The sequence below is a fragment of the Phaenicophaeus curvirostris genome, unplaced genomic scaffold, assembly GCF_032191515.1.
Source record: "Phaenicophaeus curvirostris isolate KB17595 unplaced genomic scaffold, BPBGC_Pcur_1.0 scaffold_122, whole genome shotgun sequence".
NCBI lineage: Eukaryota > Metazoa > Chordata > Aves > Cuculiformes > Cuculidae > Phaenicophaeus > Phaenicophaeus curvirostris.
In genome coordinates this window covers 335,809-361,132 of record NW_027206743.1, presented here as the reverse complement: position 1 = coordinate 361,132, position 25,324 = coordinate 335,809, and the positions used below count along the sequence as shown (strand labels likewise).

At 58.4% G+C, this 25,324-nt stretch overlaps 2 protein-coding genes across 2 annotated transcripts in view; one reads left to right on the top strand and one right to left on the bottom strand.

Moving 5' to 3' along the window:
• Positions 1 to 950: 950 nt before the first annotated feature.
• On the bottom strand, positions 951 to 14,570 carry LOC138734626 (reticulon-1-like). Its single transcript, XM_069882382.1, has 9 exons — positions 14,375 to 14,570; positions 12,418 to 12,474; positions 8,881 to 9,519; positions 4,173 to 4,380; positions 2,502 to 2,640; positions 2,313 to 2,382; positions 2,117 to 2,163; positions 1,922 to 1,980; positions 951 to 1,417 (listed from the first exon to the last, which is right to left on the bottom strand). Coding segments are annotated over exons 1-9 (1,344 nt in total). The 5' UTR covers positions 14,499 to 14,570; the 3' UTR covers positions 951 to 1,416.
• A 3,614-nt stretch (positions 14,571 to 18,184) lies between these two features.
• The window catches only part of LOC138734630 (pyruvate carboxylase, mitochondrial-like), a 31,267-nt gene continuing 24,127 nt past the window's right edge, over positions 18,185 to 25,324 (top strand). The window contains 6 exon segments of the mRNA XM_069882386.1: positions 18,185 to 18,238; positions 18,892 to 19,018; positions 19,907 to 20,091; positions 22,709 to 22,874; positions 24,090 to 24,196; positions 24,198 to 24,236. Coding sequence (XP_069738487.1) covers positions 18,892 to 19,018; positions 19,907 to 20,091; positions 22,709 to 22,874; positions 24,090 to 24,196; positions 24,198 to 24,236 — 624 coding nt within the window. The 5' untranslated portion in view covers positions 18,185 to 18,238.

Genomic DNA, 25,324 nt, shown 5'->3' with positions numbered 1-25,324 from the left:
GTGGGGGGTCACTTTGGGGGTCTGAGGGGTCACTTTGGGGGTCCCAGGTCCATCTCGGGGGGGGGGGTCACTTTGGGGGTCCCAGGTCCCTCTGTGTGTGTGTGTGGGGGGGGTCACTTTGGGGGTCCCAGGTCCCTCTGTGTGGGGGGGGGGGGTGACTTTGGGGGTCCCAGGTCCCTCTGTGTGTGTGTGGGCGGGTCACTTTGGGGGTCCCAGGTCCCTCTGTGTGTGTGGGGGGGTGTCACTTTGGGGGTCCCAGGTCCCTCTGTGTGTGTGGGGGGGGTCACTTTGGGGGTCCCAGGTCCCTCTGTGTGTGTGTGGGGGGGTCACTTTGGGGGTCCCAGGTCCCTCTGTGTGTGTGGGGGGGTCACTTTGGGGGTCCCAGGTCCCTCTGTGTGTGTGGGGTCACTTTGGGGGTCCCAGGTCCCTCTGTGTGTGTGTGGGGGGGGGTCACTTTGGGGGTCCCAGGTCCCTCTGTGTGTGTGGGGTCACTTTGGGGGTCCCAGGTCCCTCTGTGTGTGTGTGTGGGGGGGGGGTGTCACTTTGGGGGTCTGGGGGGTCACTTTGGGGGTCCCAGGTCCCTTTGTGTGTGTGGGGGGGTCACTTTGGGGGTCCCAGGTCCCTCTGTGTGTGTGTGGGGTCACTTTGGGGGTCCCAGGTCCCTCTGTGTGTGTGTGGGGGGGGTCACTTTGGGGGTCCCAGGTCCCTCTGTGTGTGTGTGGGGGTCACTTTGGGGGTCCCAGGTCCCTCTGTGTGTGGGGGGGGGTCACTTTGGGGGTCCCAGGTCCCTCTGTGTGTGTGGGGGGGTCACTTTGGGGGTCCCAGGTCCCTCTGTGTGTGTGGGGGGTCACTTTGGGGGTCCCAGGTCCCTCTGTGTGTGTGGGGGGGTCACTCTGGGGGTGCCAGGTCCATGTGGGGGGGGTCCCAGCGCAAAGAGGGGGGACAGAGGCTTCCACGTTGGTTCTTTTATTGATTCCCCCCCCTTAGGTTGGGGGGGAGGGTCCCTATTTCCCCCCCACCCCCATTTTTTTGAGGGGGGGGCTGGGGGGGGGCAGTGCAGTTCAGGGGGGGCTGAGCCCCCCCCCCTTTTTACAGCAGTTACAGACATTTCACCTTAATTAACATTAAAAAATTAACAAGAAGAGGGGTAAAATTGGGGTGGGGCACAATGGGGGGTTTTGGGGTGCAGCCCCCCCCCCAAGGGCAGAGTTCAAGGCGGGGGGGACAGACAGACAGACGCCACTGTGAGGGGGGGTTGATTTGGGGGGGTCCAAGGAGGTTTTGGGGGGGGGGTACAAGGTTGGGGGGAGCGTTAGGAGATAGGGGGGGTCTGATATCGGGGGGGGACCCCGATATTTCCCTGTTTCCCCCCCCCCGGGGGGGTCATTGCGGAGGCTTCTGGGCTTCAGCCTGGATCCTATGGGAAGAGGAGAGAGGTTGGGGGGGGGGATTTGGGGGGGCTTGTAATGATTTGGGGGGGCACAGGGGTTTGGGGGGGGCTGGTGACTTGGGGGGGCTGGAGGATTTTGGAGGGGGTCAAGGATTTGGGGGGGGCACAAGGATTTGGGGGGGTCAGGGGGATTTGGGGGGCTGGGGGATTTAGGGCACCTCGTGATTTGGGGGGGGTCACAGGGATTTGGGGGGGACAGGAGACTTGGGGGGGGCTGAAGGATTTGGGGGGGGTTACAAGGATTTGGGGGGGGTCAGGGATCTGGGGGGCCCCCCTGAATTTGAGGGGGGGGCTCAGATTGATTTAGGGAGCCACAAAGATTTGAGGAGGAGAGATCTAATGATTTGGGGGGGGGGGCTGTGGGGTTTGGGGGGGGTCAGAGATTCGGGGAGGGGTCAGAGATTTGGAGGGGGGTCAGAGATTTGGGGGGGCCCTCGATTTTGGGGGTGGGGGGGTCCCCAAGGTTCTTACTAAGCCCGTAGATCCGCGACTCGGCGCCGCACGAGGCCCACGTAGTGATCGATCTGCGTCTGGTAGAAGCAAAAAGGGGGGGGGGTTTAACACCCCCCCCTCATTTTTTGGGGGGTCCCTCCATTTTGAAGCTGCCCCCCCTCATTTTGAAGTGGCCCCCCCCTTTATTTTTAGGGTTCTTCCCCCCCCCCTCACCTTGTATTTCTCGTAGAGGGGTGGGAGGGTAAAGGCCAAGAGCTCAGCTGAAAAGAAAAAGGGGGGGGGGGGTCATGTTTGAGGGGGGCTGGACCCCCCAAATATGATTTTTTTGGGGTGCCCCCCCCTTAAAATGAAAGAGGGGGGTTTATTTAAAGGGGGAAGGGGGTTTATTTGGGGGGGGGGGAGGCCTTACCGAGGATGAGGAGGGTGATTCCGTTGAAGACGGCGCCCACGTAGGTCAGAAGCCACAAGGTCAAGGCCAGCTTGAGGTTTGGGGGGGGGGGGGGGTTAATAAAGGGGGTTCTGGGGGGTCCTGGGGGGGGGGGAAACGGGGGGAGAGGAGGATGAGGAGAGGGGGGAAAGGGGGAGGAAGGCTTCCTACCTTCAGGGAATCCACCAGGTCCTCCACGAGGAAGAGGCGGAGGAGGAAGCGAAGGGCTCGGTTGAGGCGGGGGACGAGGGCGGAGGTGGCGGCAGCGAAGGCCTCAGGGGTCAAGGTCACGTCCATCTCCAAATAGGCCCTAAAAAGGTGGGGGGGGGGAAGGAGAATGAGGGGGGGGGCTCAGCACCTCAAAAATCGTCTCAGGCACCCCAAAAAATGCATTCGGCACCCCAAAATTGCCCTGGAGCCCCCTCCGGGAGCCCCAAAGGTCTCAGGGGTGAAGGTCGCAGCGAGGTCTAGGTCAGACCTGTGGGGACAGACTCAGACACCCCCCCCGCACCCCAAAAATCAACCCACAACCCCCCCTTTGAAGCTCAAAGTTCGTCTGTGCACCCCAAAAAATGGAGAAGGATGTAAAAAATGGGGGAAGACGCTCGAAAATGGGGGGAAGAAGCTCAAAAATGGGTGGAGGAACCATAAAAGTGGGTGGAAGAGTCTCAAAAATGGGTAGAAGAACCTCAAAATTGGGGATTAAACCCCCAAAATGGGTGGAAGAACCTCAAAAACAGGTGGAGGAACCTCAAACGTGGGAATTAAACCCCCCAAATGGATGGAGGAACCTCAAAAATGGATGGAAGAACCTCAAAACTGGGTGGAGGAACCTCAAAAATGGGGATTAAACCCCCCAAATAGGTGGAAGAACCTCAAAATTGGGGATTAACCCCCACAAATGGGTGGAAGAACCTCAGAAATGGGGATTAAAGCCCCAAAATGGGTGGAGGAACCTGAAAAATTGATGGAAGAACCTCAAAATTGGGTGGAGGAACCTCAAATTTGGGAATTAAACCCTCAAAATGGATGGAGGAACCTCAAAATGGATGGAAGAACCTCAAAATTGGGTGGAGGAACCTTAAAAATGGGAATTAAACACTCAAAATGGGTGGAAGACCCTCAAAAATGGATGGAAGAACCTTAAAATTGGGTGGAGGAACTTCAAAATTAGGGATTAAACCCCCAAAATGGGTGGAAGAACCTCAAAAACTGGGATTAAACCCCCAAAATGAGTGTTAGACACCTCAAAAACGGGTGTTAGACACTCAAAATGGATGGAAGACCCTCAAAAACGGGTGGAGGAACCTGAAAATTGGGGATTAAACCCCCCAAATGGGTGGAGGAACCTGAAAAATGGGTGGAAGAACCTCAAAATTGGGTGGAGGAACCTCAAAAATGGGAATTAAACACTCAAAATGGGTGGAGGAACCTCAAAATTGGGTGGAGGAACCTCAAAATTGGGGATTAAAGCCCCCAAATGGGTGGAGGAACCTGAAAAATGGGTGGAAGAACCTCAAAATTGGGTGGAGGAACCTCAAAAATGGGAATTAAACACTCAAAATGGGTGGAGGAACCTCAAAATTGGGTGGAGGAACCTCAAAATTGGGGATTAAAGCCCCCAAATGGGTGGAGGAACCTGAAAAATGGGTGGAAGAACCTCAAAATTGGGTGGAGGAACCTCAAAAATGGGAATTAAACACTCAAAATGGGTGGAAGAACCTCAAAATTGGGCGGAGGAACCTCAAAATCGGGGATTAAACCCCCCAAATGGGTGGAAGAACCTCAGAAACGGGTGGAGGAAGGTGGGAAGGAGGCGGCAGGAGCTCCGAGGTGTCTCACCGGAAGGGGTGTCCGTCCTGGGCCTTGTGGAGGGCCTGCACGACAGCTTTGTAGACGCGGAGGCTGATGGTGACGGAGAGGAGGGCGAGCGCCAGGTGGGCGACGACGCTGAGGGCGCTGAGGGTGGCCAGAGAGCCCAGGAGGAGGAGGCTGGAGGCCAAGGCCACGGCGCTGCGGCGCGCGTCCCGCCACAGCAGCAGCTCGCGGGCTGCGGGGACACGACACGGGGGGACAACGCCGTCACCCCGGCGCCGCGCACCCCCAGCCGCAACAACCTCGCGCCCTTCCCAGCAAATTTCCCGCGGTTCCGATCGAATTTCCCTCGATTCGGGTCAAATTTCCCACGATTTGGATCAAATTTCCCACAATTCAGATCGAATTTGCCTCTTTCAGCTCAAATTTCCCGCAATTTGGATCAAATTTGCCTCATTCAGCTCAAATTTCCCACAATTTGGATCAAATTTGCCTCATTCAGCTCAAATTTCCCGCAATTCGGATCAAATTTGCCCCATTCAGCTCAAATTTCCCACAATTTGGATCAAATTTGCCTCATTCAGCTCAAATTTCCCGTAATTCGGGTCAAATTTGCCTCATTCAGCTCAAATTTCCCACAATTCGGATCAAATTTGCCTCATTCAGCTCAAATTTCCCTCGATTCGGATCAAATTTCCCGCAATTCGGGTCAAATTTGCCTCATTCAGCTCAAATTTCCCACAATTCAGATCAAATTTGCCTCATTCAGCTCAAATTTCCTGCAATTCGGATCAAATTTCCCGCAATTCGGATCAAATTCCCCACAATTCAGATCAAATTTGCCTCATTCAGCTCAAATTTCCCTCGATTCCGATCAAATTTGCCTCATTCAGCTCAAATTTCCCACAATTTGGATCAAATTTGCCTCATTCAGCTCAAATTTCCCTCGATTTGGATCAAATTTGCCTCATTCAGCTCAAATTTCCCACAATTCGGATCAAATTTCCCACAATTCGGATCAAATTTCCCGCAATTCGGATCAAATTTGCCTCATTCAGCTCAAATTTCCCGCAATTCCGATCAAATTTGCCTCATTCAGCTCAAATTTCCCGCAATTCCGATCAAATTTGCCTCATTCAGCTCAAATTTCCCTCGATTCCGATCAAATTTGCCTCATTCAGCTCAAATTTCCCACAATTTGGATCAAATTTGCCTCATTCAGCTCAAATTTCCCACAATTCGGATCAAATTTGCCTCATTCAGCTCAAATTTCCCACAATTCGGATCAAATTTCCCACAATTCGGATCAAATTTCCCGCAATTCCGATCAAATTTGCCTCATTCAGCTCAAATTTCCCGCAATTCGGATCAAATTTGCCTCATTCAGCTCAAATTTCCCGCAATTCGGATCAAATTTGCCTCATTCAGCTCAAATTTCCCGCAATTCCGATCAAATTTGCCTCATTCAGCTCAAATTTCCCACAATTTGGATCAAATTTGCCTCATTCAGCTCAAATTTCCCTCGATTTGGATCAAATTTGCCTCATTCAGCTCAAATTTCCCACAATTCGGATCAAATTTCCCACAATTCGGATCAAATTTCCCGCAATTCCGATCAAATTTGCCTCATTCAGCTCAAATTTCCCGCAATTCGGATCAAATTTGCCTCATTCAGCTCAAATTTCCCGCAATTCGGATCAAATTTGCCTCATTCAGCTCAAATTTCCCGCAATTCCGATCAAATTTGCCTCATTCAGCTCAAATTTCCCGCAATTCGGATCAAATTTGCCTCATTCAGCTCAAATTTCCCACAATTCGGATCAAATTTGCCTCATTCAGCTCAAATTTCCCTCGATTCCGATCGAATTTGCCTCATTCAGCTCAAATTTCCCGCAATTCGGATCAAATTTGCCTCATTCAGCTCAAATTTCCCGCAATTCGGATCAAATTTGCCTCATTCAGCTCAAATTTCCCACAATTTGGGTCAAATTTGCCTCATTCAGCTCAAATTTCCCGCAATTTGGGTCAAATTTGCCTCATTCAGCTCAAATTTCCCGCAATTTGGGTCAAATTTGCCTCATTCAGCTCAAATTTCCCACAATTCAGATCAAATTTGCCTCATTCAGCTCAAATTTCCTGCAATTCGGATCAAATTTCCCGCAATTCAGATCAAATTCCCCACAATTCAGATCAAATTTGCCTCATTCAGCTCAAATTTGCCTCATTCAGCTCAAATTTCCCACAATTTGGATCAAATTTTCCACAATTCAGCTCAAATTTCCCTTGATTCAGCTCAAATTTGCCTCATTCGGCTCAAATTTCCCTTGATTCGGATCAAATTTCCCTCGATTCGGATCAAATTCGCCTTGCTTGGCTCAAATTTCCATCAATTCAGCTCAAATTTTTCTCGATCCGGCTCAAATTTCCCCCAATTTAGATAAAATTTCCCACGATTTGGCTCAAATTTGCCTTGATTCTCCTCAAAATGAGAATCAACACCCCCCCCCCCCCCTCCTCCTCACCCGCCTCATTAGGCACACGCACCAATTAACTCCCCCCTTAATTACTGCTCATCACCATTAATTAACAGCTCCCGCCAGGGGGGTGGCGCAAAACCCATCAAAATTGCCCCAAATTTGCTCAAATCCCCCAAAATTGCCCCAAATCCTCCCAAAATCGACACAAATTCCCCCAAAATCGCATAAAATCCCCCTAAAATTGCCCCAAATCGACACAAATCTCCCCAAACGGACACGAATCCCCCCAAATTGCATAAAATCCCCCCTAAAATTGCCCCCAATCCCACACGAATCGACACAAATCTCCCCAAATTGCTCCAAATCCCCTTAAAATTACCCAACTCCCCCCCAAATCGCTGAAAATCTCCCCCAAATCCCTTCAAATTTGCCCCAAATTGACGCAATTCCCCCTAAATTGCTCCAAATCCCATCAAAATTTCTCAAAATCCCCCCAAAATTGCTCCAAACCCCCCAAATCTCGCCAAAATTGCCCCAAATCCCCCCTTTTCTCCCCAAAACGAGACGCCCCCCCCCCGCCAAGATCATTTTGGGGCTGAGCCCACGCTTTTGGGGGCCCTTTTTGGGTTCCAAACCCCCGTTTTGGGGGGCAAAGATGCTTTTTGGGGTGAAAAAAGAGCTTTTTGGGGCCGAAAAGGAGCTTCTGGGGCTGAAAAGAGCTTTTTTGGGGTGGAAAAAGATTTTTGGGGCGGAAACGAAGCTTCTGGGGTAGAAATGGAGCTTTTTGGGGCTGGAAAATGAGATTTTTGGGGAAGTGGAGCAGTTTGGGGCAGAAAACAACTATTTTCAGGTCGAAAAAGCCCTTTTTGGGGCAGAAGAGCATGTTTGGGGGGCAGAAAGTCCCTTTTTGGGGCAGAAAAGGACGTTTTGGGGGCAGAAACAACCCTTTTTAGGGCAGAAAAGTCCCTTTTGGGGGCAGAAAGTCCCTTTTTGGGGCAGAAATGGACGTTTTGGAGGCAGAAAAAGACGTTTTGGGGGCAGAAAAGGAAATTTTGGGGCAGAAAAGGACAATTTTGGGGGAAGAGAGTCCCTTTTTGGGGCAGAAAAGGACGTTTTGGGGGCAGAAAGTCCCTTTTTGGGGCAGAAATGGTCGGTTTTGGGGCAGAAAAAGACGTTTTAGAGGCAGAAAAGGAAATTTTGGGGCAGAAAAGGCCCCTTTTGGGGGCAGAGAGTCCCTTTTTGGGGCAGAAAAGGACGTTTTGGGGGCAGAGAGTCCCTTTTTTGGGGCAGAAAAGGACGTTTTAGAGGCAGAAAGTCCTTTTTGGGGCAGAAAAGGATGTTTTGGGGGCAGAAAGGCCCTTTTTGGGACAAAAAAAGACGTTTTGGGGGCAGAAAAGGGATATTTTGGGGCAGAAAAGGCCCATTTTGGGGGCAGAGAGTCCCTTTTTGGGGCAGAAAAGGACGTTTTGGGGGCAGAGAGTCCCTTTTTTGGGGCAGAAAAGGACGTTTTAGAGGCAGAAAGTCCTTTTTGGGGCAGAAAAGGACGTTTTAGAGGCAGAAAGTCCTTTTTGGGGCAGAAAAGGATGTTTTGGGGGCAGAAAGGCCCTTTTTGGGACAAAAAAAGACGTTTTGGGGGCAGAAAAGGGATATTTTGGGGCAGAAAAGGCCCATTTTGGGGGCAGAGAGTCCCTTTTTGGGGCAGAAAAGGATGTTTTGGGGCAGAAAAGGACGTTTGGGGGGCAGAAAGTCCCTTTTGGGGGCAGAAATGGATATTTTGGGGGCAGAAAGTCCCTTTTTGGGGCAGAAAAGGGATTTTTTGGGGCCAAAAAGGACGTTTTGGGGGCAGAAAGTTCCTTTTAGGGGCAGAAAAGTCCCTTTTGGGGGCAGAAAAAGACGTTTTGGGGGCAGAAAAGGGACATTTGGGGGCAGAAAAGGCCCATTTTGGGGGCAAAGAGTCCCTTTTTGGGGCAGAAAAGGATGTTTTTGGGGCAGAAAAGGATGTTTTGGGGGCAGAAAGTCCCTTTTTGGGGCAGAAAAGGACATTTTTGGGGCAGAAAAGGACGTTTTGGGGGCAGAAAATGACATTTTGGGGGCAGAGAGTCCCTTTTTGGGGTAGAAAAGTCCCTTTTTGGGGCAGAAAATGACATTTTGGGGGCAGAGAGTCCCTTTTGGGGGCAGAACTGGATGTTTTGGGGGCAGAAAAGGGCATTTTGGGTGCAGAAAGTCCCGTTCTGGGGTCCGAAAAGGCCCTCTTTTACCTGCCAGGCGGGGCAGGTGCCGGGGGGGGTCACCCGGGGCGTCTCCGGCACCAGCCCCGGTGCCACTCGCGGTGCCGCTCGGCGTCTCCCCCACCTCCCGCAGCGCCCGCAGCGTCACCCTCTCCTCCTCCTCCTCCCCATCCCGGTGGGAGACGGCGACGGCGCCGGGATCGGCACGAGGAGCCTCCTCGATGACGGTGTCGTCGGAATCACCCGAGCTGTCGGCTTCGGGGTTGGCGTCACCCCCGGCGCCGATGCCGTTGCCGATGGCGTTGCCGATGCCGTTCCTCTCCACCAAATCCCAAGCGAGGAGCTCGGTGGTGAAGCTTCGCATCTCCCTCACGCACTTGGACACCTCTTCCAAGGCGGCGGCCGTGCCGGAGCTTTGGCGGCACAGATTGCCGGCAATCTTGGCGACGGCGCCGCCACCGCCGCGCGGTTTGGCCGGGAAATCGCACACTCGGTCTTCGGGGATTTGGCTCAAAACCTCGCGCTCGCCCAGCAAAGCGGCGCCGTATTCCCGCTCGAAGCCGGCTCCGTCCGGCACCACCTCGAAAGGCGACTCCGGCGACTCCGGTTCTTTCGGCGCGGCCCCCCCCGGCGACGAGGAGGCTCCCCGGGCTCCGAACGCGGCGCCCGCTGGGGCCGGAGAGAGGGGACACGGTCACGAGAAGGGGACACAACATTTTGGAGGGGGAGGTGGGGGGGTTCGGCATGCGAGGACGCGGCGCTCGCGGCGTTCCTGGCACAGCCATGCGGGGAGAACCACAAATACGGGTGTTGGAACCTCAAAATTGGGGATTAAACCGCCAAAATGGGTGGAAGAACCTCAAAAATGGGTGGAAGAACCTCAAAAATGGAGGTTAGACAGCCAAAATGGGTGGAAGAACCTCAAAAATGGGGGTTAGACAGCCAAAATGGATGGAAGAACCTCAAAAATGGGTGGAAGAACCTCAAAAATGGAAATTAGACAGCCAAAATGGATGGAAGAACCTCAAAAATGGGGGTTAGACAGCCAAAATGATGGAAGAACCTCAAAAATGGGTGGAAGAACCTCAAAAATGGGGGTTAGACAGCCAAAATGGATGGAAGAACCTCAAAAATGGGGGTTAGACAGCCAAAATGGATGGAAGAACCTCAAAAATGGGTGGAAGAACCTCAAAAATGGAGGTTAGACAGCCAAAATGGATGGAAGAACCTCAAAAATGGGGGTTAGACAGCCAAAATGGATGGAAGAACCTCAAAAATGGGTGGAAGGACCTCAAAAATAGGTGAGGAACCCTCAAGTTGGGCAGTAGACCCCAAAAGTTGGTGGAGGGACTTCAAAAATGAGGGTTAGACACCCAAAAATGGATGGAAGAACCTCAAAACTGGGTGAAGGAACCTCAAAACTGGGTGGAGGGACCTCAAAAATGGGTGGAGGGACCTCAAAAACGGGGGTTAGACAGCCAAAATGGATGGAAGAACTTCAAATACGGATGGAAGAACCTCAAAAATGGGTGGAGGAACCTCAAAATTGGGAATTACACACCCAAAATGGATGGAAGAACCTCAAAAATTGGTGGAGGAACCTCAAAAATGGGTGGAGGGACCCCAAAAATAGGTGGAGGAACTTCAAAAATGGGTGTTACACACCCAGAATGGATGGAAGAACCTCAAAAATGGATGGAAGAACCTCAAAAAACAGGTGGTGGACCCCAAAAGTTGGTGGAGGGACCTCAAAATGGGGGTTAGACACACAAAATGGATGGAAGAATGTCAAAAATGGGCGTTGGAAACTCAAAAAAGGGTGGAGGAACCTCAAAAATGGGGGTTAGACACACAAAATGGATGGAAGAATGTCAAGAATGGGTGGAGGGACCTCAAAATCTGCAATTAAACCCCCAAAATGGATGGAAGAACCTCAAAAATGGGGGTCAGACACCCAAAATGGATGGAAGAACCTGAAAAATGGGTGGAGGAACCTCAAAATTGGGAATTAAACCCCCAAAATGAACGGAAGAACCTCAAAAATGGGTGTTGGAACCTCAAAATCGGGTGGAGGGACCTCAAAAATGGATGGAAGAACCTCAAAACTGGGTGGAGGAACCTCATTTTGGGGCTAAAAGCACCTGGACCGGGTCCGGAGCAGGGAAAGCGAAGCAGGATTCCCCCCTCCCCAAGGGTTTCGGATCGCGGGGCGGTCCCAGCCTCCCCCCACCCGCTCGTTTCGGGTCCAAACAAGAGGATTTTGGGTCCAAACAAGAGGATTTTGGGTCCAAACGAGAGGATTTTGGGTCTCGAAGGGTTGGGAGAAGCAGGATTTTAGGGGGGGGGCAGGGGGTTCCTCACCTCCCCCTCCCAAGTCGCCCCGAATTCCGAGCTCGGCTCCAGGATCACAACCGGGCGGCGGCGAGCGGGTCAAAGGCGGGGGGGGGGGTTCGTTTTGGGGTGAAAAACATCAGAAACGGTCAATTTTTCATCAGCCAAGCGAGGGGTGGGGAAGGGGGGGGGCGTGCAAAGCGGGAGCAGCAGCCGTGGGGCGAAGCCGTGGGGCGCAGCCAGCGCGGAGGTGGGAAAAAAAAAAAGGAGGGGTTGAAATTGGGGTGAGAAAGAGGGAAAAACGGAGCGAAAGAAAAATGTCGATTTTCGGAAGTTTTCCAGCATCTGAGAAAATGGAAACTTGGAGGGAGGGGGGGGTTGGGGGGGGGGTCCTGGACCCCTTTCCCCCAGCAAAAATGACACCTCCTAAAAGGTTTTGGGGTCCCCCCTCCATCAGAATCAGAACTGGGGACCCCAAATTGGCATCTGGGACCCCAAAATCGGCATCTAGGACCCCAAAATCAGCACCGGGGACTCCAAATTGGGGTATTCTGGGGGTCCCAGACCCCTTTGCCCCCCCCCAAATGATTTGGGGGGACGCCCTCTAAAAGTGAGGGCTGGTTTTGGGGTCCCCCCATCAGAATCAGAACTGGGGACCCCAGAATTGGCACAAGGGACCCCAAAATCGGCATCTGGGACTCCAAAATTGGCCTCTGGGACCCCAAATCGGCATCTGGGACCCCAAAATCTCCATCTGGGACCCCCCAAATGATGTGGGGGTGACACCCCCTAAAAGCGGGGGCTGGTTTTGGGGTCCCCCCTCATCCAGAATTGGAATCAAGGACCCCAAATTGGCATCTGGAACCCCAAAATTGGCTCCTGGAACCCCAAAGTGGCACCTGGGACCCCAAAATCAGCACCGGGGACTCCAAATTGGGGCACTTTGGGGGTCCCAGACCCCTTTGCTCCCCACAAATGATTTGTGGGTGACACCCCCTAAAAGTGGGGGCTGGTTTTGGGGTCCCCCCCCCATCAGAATCAGAACTGGGGACCCCAGACTTGGCTCCTGGGACCCCAAAATCGGCATCTGGGACCCCACATCAGCCTCTGGGACCCCCAAACCGACGTTGGGGACCCCCCCAAATCCAAAGGGTGAATTTTGGGGTCCCCCCCAGACATTTTTCTTCCGGGGGGGGTGGCAAAAAATCCATTTTTTTGGGGGGGTGGGGAACTTGCCTGGTGAAGCCGGAAAGAGAGAAACAAGCTGGGAAGAGGAGGAGGAAACGGGGGGATCTGGAAGAGAAGACAGAGGGGTGAGACCTGGGGGGGCCCCCAAAACTCTGGGGCCCCCCAAAATTGAAAGGGGGAGTTCACTTGGCCCGGGGGGGCTTCATTTCGCTGCCTCTGATGGGATTTTGGGGGTGAAACCCCCCCAACTCGGCGCCGCTGGTTGAATCTTCGCCTTCCAAACAGGCTCAAAATGTGGATTTTTTTTTGGGGGGGGACCCCAAATTCAGAAAACCCGTCTCTGCAGGAATTGGGACCCCAAAAAGGGGTCGTAGATTGTGGGGTTCGGATCGTTATCACCCCCTTTCCCCAAAAAGTGGGGGGTTGGGGTCTTTTTTTGAGGGGAAATTCACTCATTTCTCCTTTTTGGGGTGTAAGCATGCCCCCCACCCCAGCCAGAAATTCCATTTTTTCTCAAATCTGGGGAGTTTTACCCCATTTTTTATCAAATCTGGGGGATTTTACCTCATTTTTGATCAAATTTGGTGGATTTTATCCCATTTTTGATCAGATTTGGTGGATTTTACCCCATTTTTTATCAAATCTGGGGGGGTTACCCCATTTCTCATCAAGTCTGGGGGGTTTACCCCATTTTTGATCAAATCTGGGGGGGGTTACCTCATTTTTTTATCAAATCTAGGAGATTTTATCCCATTTTTGATCAAATCTGGGGGTTTTACCCCATTTTTTATCAAATCTGGGGGGGTTTTACCGCATTTTTCACCAAATCTCCCCCGTCTGCTGCTATTTGGGGCAAAACCCCAGAATTTTTGGGGCTGAGGAGGATGCTTGGGGGGAATTTAAAAGGTTTTTGGGGTGAAATCACAGGGTTTTGAGTAAAATCCACGGGGGGGGGGGGGGGGGAGTCACCCCCAGAATGGGGGGGAGCCCCCAAAATCGGACGGAACAGCCCCACAGATCTGCCCCCCAAAGGCTTCTGCCCCACTGATCTGCCCCCCAAATGGCTCTGCCCCCCCAGATCTCCCCCTCTGCCCCTCAGATCTCGCTCTCTGCCCCCCAAATCTCCCCCCCAAAGGCTCCTGCCCCCCACATGGCCCTTCCCACCCTAGATCTCACCCTCTGCCCCCCAGATCTCCCACTCTGCCCCCCAGATCTCGGTCTCTGCCCCCCAAATCTCCCCCCAAAGGCCTCTGCCCCACAGATCCTGCCCCTCACCCCTCTATCTCCCCCTCAAAGGCTCCTGCCCCCCAGATCTCCCCTCACAGGCTTCTGCCCCACAGATCCTGCCCCTCACCCCTCTATCTCCCCCTCAAAGGCTCCTGCCCCACAGATCTCGGTCTCTGCCCCCCAATTCTCAGTCTCTGCCCCCCAAATCTCCCCCCCAAAGGCTTCTGCCCCACAGTTCTCGGTCTCTGCCCCCCAAATCTCAGTCTCTGCCCCCCAGATCTCCCTCTCCGCCCCACAGACCTCCCCTCACAGGCTTCTGCCCCACAGATCCTGTCCCTCACCCCTTTATCTCCCCCCCCAAAGGCTCCTGCCCCACAGATCTCGGTCTCTGCCCCCCAAATCTCAGTCTCTGCCCCCCAGATCTCCCTCTCCGCCCCACAGATCTCCCCTCACAGGCTTCTGCCCCACAGATCCTGCCCCTTACCCCTCTATCTCCCCCTCAAAGGCTCCTGCCCCCCAGATCTCCCCTCACAGGCTTCTGCCCCACAGATCCTGCCCCTCACCCCTCTATCTCCCCCTCAAAGGCTCCTGCCCCACAGATCTCGGTCTCTGCCCCCCAATTCTCAGTCTCTGCCCCCCAGATCTCCCCCCCAAAGGCTTCTGCCCCACAGACCCTGCCCCTCGCCCCTCTACCTTCCCCCCCAAAGGCTCCTGCCCCCCAGATCTCCCCCCAGAGGCCTCTCTCCCACCTCCCCCCCCCCCCCCCCGCCCCATTTACCGGCGCAGGAGGCGGAGCCCGCGCCTCCCCCGCAGCCCCCGGCCTGGGGCTGCCCCGGAGAGGCGGAGGAGGAGGAGGAGGAGGAGGAAGAGACGCAGGGGGCCTGCAGGGCGGGCTCGGCCATGGCTGCGAGCGCGAAGCCCCGAGGAGGCGCGACCGGTCGGAGCGGCGGCCCCCGAGCGACTGCGCATGCGCGGAGCCGCGGCGCGGGAAGGGGGCGTGCGCGCGAGGGGGCGTGGCTTCGGGGGCGCGGCTTGCGCTATGCGCATGCGCAGAACGCAAGAGACCGCACTGGGGGCGTGGTTTGAGAATTGCGCATGCGCAAAGAGGAAGAGGGGGCGGGACTCGGGGAGCTGCGCATGCGCAAAGCGCAGCGGCCCTCCGCCCCGCCCCCTCGCCGCAGCCCCCGCGCGGCTGCGCATGCGCGGCAGCGCCATGGCGCTCCCCGCGCGCGGTCGCTGATGGGAGTTGTAGTCCTGACACCTCCCAGCGCTGCCGCGGTCTCCGCAGGGCGCGAGGCGGCGCCTATCGGGGCCGAGGAGCTGGGAGGTGCCCCTATAGGTCCGCGCGGCCTATAGGGTGCTCTCTGTAGGCCTGTGTGGCCTATAGGGTGCCCCCTAGCTGGGGTAGGGGGCTGCGCTTCTTGGATGGGTTGAATGGGCTACCTCTAAGGCGGGGAGAAGCCCGTTATGGCCCCACGGCGGTCACGTGGCCGCGCCCTCTGTGACCACGCCCCCTTCGTAGGCCACGCCCCACAACACAGCGCAGATTTCGCGATGGGGGCGTGGCTTTATCGATGGGCGTGGCCTCCCTCTCCAGCCAATGGGAACGCGGGGGGCGTCGGCGCGCGGAGCCAATCGGGAAGCGGGAACCCGGTGGGCGCGGCCAATGGGGAGGGAGGAGGGGGCGTGGCCAAGGAGGAGGGGGGCGTGGCCAGCGGGGGCGCGCGCGCGCGCTCACGGGGGGGCGGGGCCTGAGGGGGTTGCCGGGGGGTGGGGGGGGGGAGGGGGAAGCGGCGGCCGCGATCGCCGGAGCGGTGAGTGGGGAAAGAGGGGGGGGGGGGGGGGGGGGAAGAACCGGGAAACCACGTGACGCCGGGAGCACGTGACCCCGCCCCCCACTCCTCCGGCCTGACCCACGTGATCTCCCCCTCCCCGCTATAGAGGGACCCGCTATAGGGGCTGGGAGTCACGTGATTACCCCCCCCCCCAATAACTTTGGGATCTCTGTAGGGGCTGGGACCCCTTATAGAGCTGCCCCCTACAGGCTTGGGCCCCCCTATAGGGGCCAAGTCCCCTCTATCAGCCCCTATAGGGCCCGGGACCCCCTATAGACCAACCCCCTATAGACTTTGCCCCCCCTGTAGTGGCCAAATCCCTCCTATCAGCCCCTATAGGACCCGGGACCCTCTATAGACCAACCCCCTATAGACTTTGCCCCCTCTATAGTGACCAAATCCCCCTATCAGCCCCTATAGGGCCTGGGACCCCCTATAGACCAACCCGCTATAGACTTTACCCCTTCTATAGGGGTCAAACTCCCCCCCATTAACCCCTGTAGGGCTTGGGGTCTCCTATAGGGCCCGTGACCCCCTATAAACCAACCTTCTATAGACTTTACCCCCCTTTATAGGGGTCAACCCCCCCCCCCATTAACTCCTATAGGGCTTGGGGTCTCCTATAGGGCCCGGGACCCCCTATAGACCAATCCCCTATAGACTTTACCCCCCTTTATAGGGGTCAACCCCCCTTCCATTAACTCCTATAGGTGTTGGGGTCTCCTATAGGGCCTGGGACCCCCTATAGACCAACCCCCTATAGACTTTGCCCCCCCTGTAGTGGCCAAATCCCCCCTATCAGCCCCTATAGGGCCTGGGACCCCCTATAGACCAACCCCCTATAGACTTTACCCCCCTTTATAGGGGTCAACCCCCCCCCCATTAACTCCTATGGGGCTTGGGGTCTCCTATAGGGCCCGGGACCCCCTATAGACCGACCCCCTATAGACTTTGCCCCCCCTGTAGTGGCCAAATCCCCCCTATCAGCCCCTATAGGGCCTGGGACCCCCTATAGACCAACCCCCTATAGACTTTACCCCCCCCATAGGGATCAACACCCCCCCCATTAACCCGTATAGGGGTTGACGTCTCCTATAGGGCCTGGGACCCCCTATAGACCAACCCCCTATAGACTTTACCCCCTCTATAGGGGTCAACCTCCCTTCCATCAACTCCTATAGGGCTTGGGGTCTCCTATAGGGCCCGGGACCCCCTATAGACCAACCCCCTATAGACTTTTCCCCCCTGTAGTGGCCAAATCCCCCCTATCAGCCCCTATAGGGCCTGGGACCCCCTATAGACCAACCCCCTATAGACTTTACCCCCCCCATAGGGATCAACACCCCCCCCATTAACCCGTATAGGGGTTGGGGTCTCCTATAGGGCCCGGGACCCCCTATAGACCAACCCCCTATAGACTTTACCCCCTCTATAGGGGTCAACCCCCCCCCCCATTAACTCCTATAGGGGTTGGGGTCTCCTATAGGGCCTGGGACCCCCTATAGACCAACCCCCTATAGACTTTGCCCCCCCTGTAGTGGCCAAATCCCCCCTATCAGCCCCTATAGGGCCTGGGACCCCCTATAGACCAACCCCCTATAGACTTTACCCCCCTTTATAGGGGTCAACCCCCCCCTCTCATTAACCCCTATAGGGCTTGGGGTCTCCTATAGGGCCTGGGACCCTCTATAGACCAACCCCCTATAGACTTTACCCCCTCTATAGGGGTCAACCCCCCCCCCCATTAACTCCTATAGGGGTTGGGGTCTCCTATAGGGCCTGGGACCCCCTATAGACCAACCCCCTATAGACTTTACCCCCCCCATAGGGATCAACACCCCCCCCATTAACCCGTATAGGGGTTGGGGTCTCCTATAGGGCCTGGGACCCCCTATAGATCACCCCCCAGTCCAGCCCAGTGCTCCCAGTATGGATCCATAGGGGCCGTGTGGGGTCACCTGGACTTTGAGCGACACCCCCCCCCCCCGGGTGAATGATTCACCGGGGCCGGCGTGCGAGGGCGTGCGAGGGCGTGCGAGGCCCGGCCGCAGCGGGTCAGGGCCAGGGGGGCTCGTGCCACAGGGGCTCGTGCCACAGGGGCTCGTGCAAGGGCTGCTCGTGCAAAGGTACTCGTGCAAGAGGGGCTCGTGCGAGGGCTGCTTGTGCAAGGGCTGCTCGTGCGAGAGGGGCTCGTGCAAGGGCTGCTCGTGCGAGAGGGGCTTGTGCAAAGTTACTCGTGCAAGAGGGGCTGGTGCAGGAGGGACTTGTGTAAGGGCTGCTCGTGTGAGGGGGGCTCGTGCGAGAGGGGCTCATGTCAGAGGCGCTCAGGCAAAGCTACTCGTGCAAGAGGGGCTTGTGCAAGGGCTCCTTGTGCAAAGGTTCTCATGCAAGAGGAGCTTGTGCAAAGGCTCCTTGTGCAAGGGCTGCTTGTGCAAGAGGGGCTCATGCAAAGGTTATTGTGTGAGAGGGGCTCGTGCAAGGGCTGCTCGTGTGAGAGGTGCTCAGGCAAAGGTACTTGTGCAAGAGGGGCTCGTGGAAAGGCTGCTTGTGTGAGAGGAGCTCATGCAAGAGGGGCTTGTGCAAAGGTGTTAGTGCAAGAGCAGCTCATGCAAGGGCTGCTCGTGCGAGAGGGGCTCGTGTGACAGGGGCTTGTGCAAAGGTGCTAGTGCAAGAGGGGCTCATGCAAGGGCTGCTCGTGCGAGAGGGGCTCATGCAAGGGGGGCTTGTGTGACAGGGGCTTGTGCAAAGGTGCTTGTGCAAGAGGGGCTCGTGCGAGGGCTGCTCGTGCGAGAGGGGCTCGTGCAAAGGTACTTGTGCGAGAGGGGCTCGTGCAAAGGTACTCGTGCGAGGGCTGCTCGTGCGAGGGCTGCTCGTGCGAGAGGGGCTCGTGCGAAGGTGCTAGTGCAAGAGGGGCTCGTGCAAGGGGGGTGAGGGGGAGAGGGGGTCAGGGGTCACTGGGGGAAAGGGCAAGAGGGGGGAGGGGGGGCAAAGGGCACCGGGGAGGGGGGATTCTCCGCTGGCTCCTATAGGGTTGTGCAAGGAGGGGATTCTCCGCTGGCTCCTATAGGGTTGTGCAAGGAGGGGATTCTCCGCTGGCTCCTATAGGGTTGTGCAAGGCGGGTTGGTGGATTCTCCGCTGGCTCCTATAGGGTTGTGCAAGGCGGGTTGGTGGATTCTCCGCTGGCTCCTATAGGGTTGTGCGGGGGGGGGGATTCTCCGCTGGCTCCTATAGGGTTGTGCAAGGGGGGTTGGTGGACTCTCCGCTGGCTGCTATAGGGTTGTGCGGGGGGGGGGGTGGTTGGTGGATTCTCCGCTGGCTGCTATAGGGTTGTGCAAGGCGGGGGGGGGGGGATGTGTTGGTGGATTCTCCGCTGACTCCTATAGGGTTGTGCGGGGGGGGGGGTGGTTGGTGGATTCTCTGCTGGCTGCTATAGGGTTGTGCCCCCCCCTCCTCCCGCAGATGTTCCAGCTGTGGGTGCCCCGGGGGTCCCGGGTTCTGCTGGGGGGGCGGTTGCTGCGAGGCCCCCCCGGGCCCCGGCGCCCCGTCAGCTACCGGCCCATCCGCAAGGTCCTGGTGGCCAACAGGGGTGAGTGTCCCCTCCCCCCCCCGGGTCCCCTTGTCACCCCCCCCCCGGGTCCCCTTGTCCCCACCCCCAGGGTCCCCCCAGGGTCCCCTCTGGGTCCCCTCTGGGTTCCTCACCCCCCCCCCCATATTCCTGGTTGTCCCCATAGCCCCCCCCATGTCCCCCTCCAAGCCAGGTTGTCCCCATGTCCCCCCATGTTCCCATTGTCCCCCCCATGTCCCCATGTCCCCTTCCAACCCAAGGTGTCCCCCTGTCCCCAGGTGTCCCCCTGTCCCTGAATGTCCCCCTGTCCCCGGGTGTCCCCATGTCCCTGGATGTCCCCATGTCCCTATGGGATGGGATGTCCCCCTGTCCCTGGATGTCCCCATGTCCCTCTGACATGGGGTGTCCTGAGGTGTCCCCCTGTCCCTGGGTGTCCCTGTGTCCCCATGTCCCCGGGTGTCCCCATGTCCCTATGGGATGGGGTGTCCCTGACGTGTCCCTACGGGATGGGGTGTCCCCATGTCCCCATGGGATGGGGTGTCCCCTGGTGTCCCCATGGGATGGGGTGTCCCCGGGTGTCCCTATGGGATGGAGTGTCCCCGGGTGTCCCTATGGGATGGGGTGTCCCCATGTCCCTATGGGATGGGGTGTCCCTGTGTCCCCATGTCCCTGTGGGATGGGGTGTCCCCAGGTGTCCCCATGGGCTGGGGTGTCCCCATGGGCTGGGGCGTCCCCAGGTGTCCCCGTGTCCCTGAGGTGTCCCCGTGTCCCCATGGGATGGGGTGTCCCTGGGTGTCCCCATGTCCCTGGGTGTCCCTGTGTCCCCATGTCCCTATGGGATGGGGTGTCCCCAGGTGTCCCCATGGGCTGGGGTGTCCCGGTGTCGCTGAGGTGTGGCCGTGTCCCCAGGTGAGATCGCCATCCGCGTGTTCCGGGCGTGCACGGAGCTGGGCATCCGCACGGTCGCCGTCTACTCGGAGCAGGACACGGGGCAGATGCACCGGCAGAAGGCGGACGAGGCCTACCTGGTGGGGCGGGGGCTGCCCCCCGTCCAGGCCTACCTGCACATCCCCGACATCATCCGCGTCGCACAGGTACGGGGGCGCCTGGGGGCACACCTGGGCACACCTGGGCACACCTGGGGGCGCACCTGGGGGCGCACCTGGGGGCGCACCTGGGCACACCTGGGGCACCTATGGGGACAGCTGGGGCCCCTATGGGGGGGCCTGGGGACAGCTGGGTCCCCTATGGGGGGCCTGGGGACACCTGGCACACCTGGGGGCACACCTGGGGCACCTATGGGGACAGCTGGGGCCCCTATGGGGGGGCCTGGGGACACCTGGCACACCTGGGGGCACACCTGGGGCACCTATGGGGACAGCTGGGGCCCCTATGGGGGGGCCTGGGGACACCTGGGGGGACAGCTGGACATACCTGGGGACATCTGGGTCCCCTATGGGGGGGCCTGGGGACACCTGGCACACCTGGGGGCACACCTGGGCACTCCTGGGGCACCTATGGGGACAGCTGGGGCCCCTATGGGGGGGCCTGGGGGCACCTGGGTCCCCTATGAGGGGGCCTGGGCACACCTGGGGGCACCTGGGGGCACCTGGGGGCGCACCTGGGGCACCTATGGGGACAGCTGGGGCCGCTATGGGGGGGCTTGGGGACAGCTGGGTCCCCTATGGGGGGGCCTGGGGACACCTGGCACACCTGGGGGCACACCTGGAGGCACCTGGGGCACCTATGGGGACAGCTGGCTCCCCTATGGGGGGGCCTGGGGACACCTGGCACACCTGGGGGCACACCTGGGCGCACCTGGGCACCTATGGGGACAGCTGGGGCCCCTATGGGGGGGCCTGGGGACACCTGGCACACCTGGGGGCACACCTGGGGCACCTATGGGGACAGCTGGGGCCCCTATGGGGGGGCCTGGGGACACCTGGCACACCTGGGGGCACACCTGGGCGCACCTGGGCACACCTGGGGGCGCACCTGGGGCACCTATGGGGACAGCTGGGTCCCCGATGGGGGGGCCTGGGGACAGCTGGGTCCCCTATGAGGGGGCCTGGGCACACCTGGGGGCACCTGGGGGCACACCTGGGCACACCTGGGCACCTATGAGGACAGCTGGGTCCCCTATGGGGGGGCCTGGGGGCACCTGGGGGGACAGCTGGACATACCTGGGGACATCTGGGTCCCCTATGGGGGGGCCTGGGGACACCTGGCACACCTGGGGGCACACCTGGGCACTCCTGGGGCACCTATGGGGACAGCTGGGGCCCCTATGGGGGGGCCTGGGGACAGCTGGGTCCCCTATGAGGGGGCCTGGGCACACCTGGGGGCACCTGGGGGCACCTGGGGGCGCACCTGGGGCACCTATGGGGACAGCTGGGGCCCCTATGGAGGGGCTTGGGGACAGCTGGGTCCCCTATGGGGGGCCTGGGGACACCTGGCACACCTGGGGGCACACCTGGGCGCACCTGGGCACCTATGGGGACAGCTGGGGCCCCTATGGGGGGGCCTGGGGACACCTGGCACACCTGGGGGCACACCTGGGGCACCTATGGGGACAGCTGGGGCCCCTATGGGGGGGCCTGGGGACACCTGGGGGGACAGCTGGACATACCTGGGGACATCTGGGTCCCCTATGGGGGGGCCTGGGGACACCTGGCACACCTGGGCACTCCTGGGGCACCTATGGGGACAGCTGGGGCCCCTATGGGGGGGCCTGGGGGCACCTGGGTCCCCTATGAGGGGGCCTGGGCACACCTGGGGGCACCTGGGGGCACCTGGGGGCGCACCTGGGGCACCTATGGGGACAGCTGGGGCCCCTATGGAGGGGCTTGGGGACAGCTGGGTCCCCTATGGGGGGGCCTGGGGACACCTGGCACACCTGGGGGCACACCTGGAGGCACCTGGGGCACCTATGGGGACAGCTGGGTCCCCTATGGGGGGGCGTGGGGGCACCTGGGGCACCTGGAAGGACAGCTGGACACACCTGGGGCACCTAGGGGGACATCTGGGTCCCCTATGGGGGGGCCTGGGGACACCTGGCGCACCTGAGGGCACACCTGGGGGCACCTGGGACACCTAGGGGGGAGATGGAGACATCTGAGTCCCCTAGGGGGGGATATTTGGGGCGGGGGACGCAGTTGGGTCCCCTATAGGGGGGGCTGGGGGGGTCTGGGGGTCCCCCAGCTCCTTTATTGGGGGGGTCTGGGGGTCCCCTATCTCCTCTATTTGGGGGTCTGGGTGTCTTCTATCTCCTCTATTGGGGAATATGGGGGTCCCATGCCCCCCAGGTCTTGCTTGGGGGGGTCTGGGGGTCCCCTATCTCCTGTATTGGGGGGTCTGGGGGTCCCCTAGCTCCTTTATTTGGGGTTCTGGGGGTCCCGTGCCCCCCCTGGGTCCCATTTGGAGGGGTCTTGGGGTCCCCTATCTCCTTTATTGGGGTTCTGGGGGTCCCATGCCCCCCCCGGGTCCCATTTGGGGGGGTCTGGGGGTCCCCTGGCTCCTTTATCAGGGGGTCTGGGGCTCCCGTGCCCCCCTAGCTCCTTTATTGGGGGGGTCTAGATGTCCCGTATTCCCTTATTGGGGTCTGATGCCCCCCTCGATCCCCTTTATGGAGCTCAGGGGGGGGTTTTGGGGTGCCGTGTCCCCCCTCCCCGCTTCATGACCCCCATGTCTGTGTCCCCCCCCCCCCCCCAGGAAAATGAGGTGGACGCCATCCACCCCGGCTACGGGTTCCTGTCGGAGCGAGCGGACTTCGCGCAGGCCTGCCTGGACGCGGGGGTGCGCTTCGTGGGGCCCCCCCCCGACGTCGTCCGCAAGATGGGGGACAAAGTGGAGGCGCGCGGCATCGCCCTGGCTGCCGGTTAGGGGGGGCGGGGGGGGCTACGGGGTTATTGGGGGGGGCTAGGGGGGGCTATGGGGTCATTTGGGGGGGCTGTGGGGGGCTATGGGGTTATTTGGGGGGGCTATGGGGTTATTTGGGGGGGCTATAGGGGGCTATGGGGTTATTTCGGGGGGCTGTGGGGTTATTTGGGGGGACTATGGGGTTATTTGGGGGGACTATAGGGGGCTATGGGGTTATTTGGGGGGGCTATGGGGTTATTTGGGGGGGCTATGGGGTTATTTAGGGGGACTATAGGGGGCTATGGGGTTATTTGGGGGGGCTATGGGGTTATTTGGGGGGGCTATAGGGGGCTACGGGGTTATTTGGGGGGGCTATGGGGTTATTTGGGGGGGCTATAGGGGGCTATGGGGTTATTTGGGGGGGCTATGGGGTTATTTGGGAGGGCTATAGGGGGCTATGGGGTTATTGGGGGGGCTATGGGGTTATTTGGGGGGGCTATAGGGGGCTATGGGGTTATTGGGGGGGCTATGGGGTTATTTGGGGGGGCTATAGGGGGCTATGGGGTTATTGGGGGGGTTATGGGGTTATTTGGGGGGCTACGGGGTTATTTTTGGGGGCTATGGTGGGGCTATGGGGTCATTTGGGGGGGCTATGGGGTCATTTGGGGGGGCTATGGGGTTATTGGGGGGGCTATAGGGGGTTAGGGTGACATTTGGGGGGTCATGGGGTTATTTGGGGGGGCTACGGGGTTATTTTTGGGGGGCTATGGGGTTATTTGGCGGGCTATGGGGTTATTTAGGGGGGCTATGGGGTTATTTGGGGGGGCTATGGGGGGTTAGGGTGTCCTTTGGGGGGGCTATGGGGTTATTTGGGGGGGCTATGGGGGGTTAGGGTGTCATTTCGGGGGGCTATGGGGTTATTTGGGGGGGCTATGGGGTTATTTGGGGGGTCTGGGGGTTCCTGGGTCTATTTTTGGGGCTTTTTGGAGCCCCGAGTCTGTTTTTTTTGGGTTTTGGGGTCCTGGATTTTGGGGTGCGGGGGGGTGACGGTGCCTGCCCCCCCCCAGGGGTGCCGGGGAGGGGTCCCTGGGTCTGTTTTTTGGGGTTTTTTGGGGGTCTCTGGGTCTATTTTTGGGGCTTTTGGGGCTCCCTGGGTCTGTTTTTTTGGGGTTTTTTGGGTTTTGGGGGGCTGGGTTTTGGGGTGCGGGGGGGTGACGGTGCGTGCCCCCCCCAGGGGTGCCGGTGGTGCCGGGGACGCCGTCTCCGGTGTCGGTGGTGGCCGAGGCGCAGGACTTCGCGGCCCGCGTCGGGTTCCCCGTCATCCTCAAAGCCGCTCACGGAGGGGGGGGGACGCGGCATGAGGGTCGTCAGGGCCCCCCAGGTACCCCCCCTCCCCCCCAAATTCCATAGGGACCCCCCAAATTCTGTAGGACCCCCCCCAAATCCATAGGAACCCCCCCCAAATCCATAGGAACCCCCCCAAACCCATGGGACACCCCCCCCCCAAGTTCCATAGGACACCCCCAATTCCATAGGACACCCCCTCTAATTCCACAGAACCCCCCCAACCCATTGGACCCCCCCTTTTAATTCCATAGGACACCCCCCAATTCCATAGGATCCCCCCCTAATTCCATAGGACCCCCCCAATCCCATTGGAACCCTCCCAATTCCATAGGATCCCACCCCTAATTCCATAGGACCCCCCCCAATTCCATAAGACCCCCCTCAATACCATAGGACACCCCCCAATCCCATAGGAACCCTTCCAATTCCATAGGAACCTTTCCAATTCCATAGGATCACCCCCCTAATTCCATAGGACACCCCCCAATTCCATAGGACCCCCCAATTCCATAGGATCCCCCCCCCAGTTCCATAAGATCCCCCCCCTAATTCCATAAGACCCCCCTCAATTCCATGGGACACCCCCAATTCCATAGGACACCCCCCAATCCCATAGGAACCCTTCCAATTCCATAGGATCACCCCCCTAATTCCATAGGACACCCCCCAATTCCATAGGACCCCCCCAATTCCATAGGATCCCCCCCCAGTTCCATAAGATCCCCCCCCTAATTCCATAGGACACCCCCCAATCCTATAAGATCCCCCCCTAATTCCATAGGACACCCCCCAATCCTATAAGACACCCCCCAATTCCATAGGACGCCCCCCAATCCCATAGGATCGACCCCCTAATTCTATAGGATCCCCCCCTAATTCCATAGGATACCCCCCAATCCTATAGGACACCCCGCAATCCCATAGGAACCCTTCCAATTCCATGGGACCCCCCCCAATTCCATGGGACCCCCTTAATTCCATAGGACCCCCCCCCCAACTCCATTGGGTCCCCCCCCACTTCCATAGGACCCCCCCCAAATCCATTGGACACCCCCCCTAGTGATTTGAGGGGTCCCCCCAGTGGGTTTGGGGTCCCCCAATGTTTGAGGGGGGGTCCCAGAT

Excerpts from the sequence above, each read along its gene's own strand:
- LOC138734626 (XM_069882382.1), bottom strand. The coding sequence starts at position 14,498 with ATGGCCGAGCCCGCCCTGCAGGCCCCCTGCGTCTCTTCCTCCTCCTCC. Across the intron at positions 2,383-2,501 it reads ACCTGGTGGATTCCCTGAAG|CTGGCCTTGACCTTGTGGCT; the intron begins GTAGGAAGCCTT and ends CCAAACCTCAAG. Across the intron at positions 1,981-2,116 it reads CCCTCTACGAGAAATACAAG|ACGCAGATCGATCACTACGT; the intron begins GTGAGGGGGGGG and ends TGCTTCTACCAG.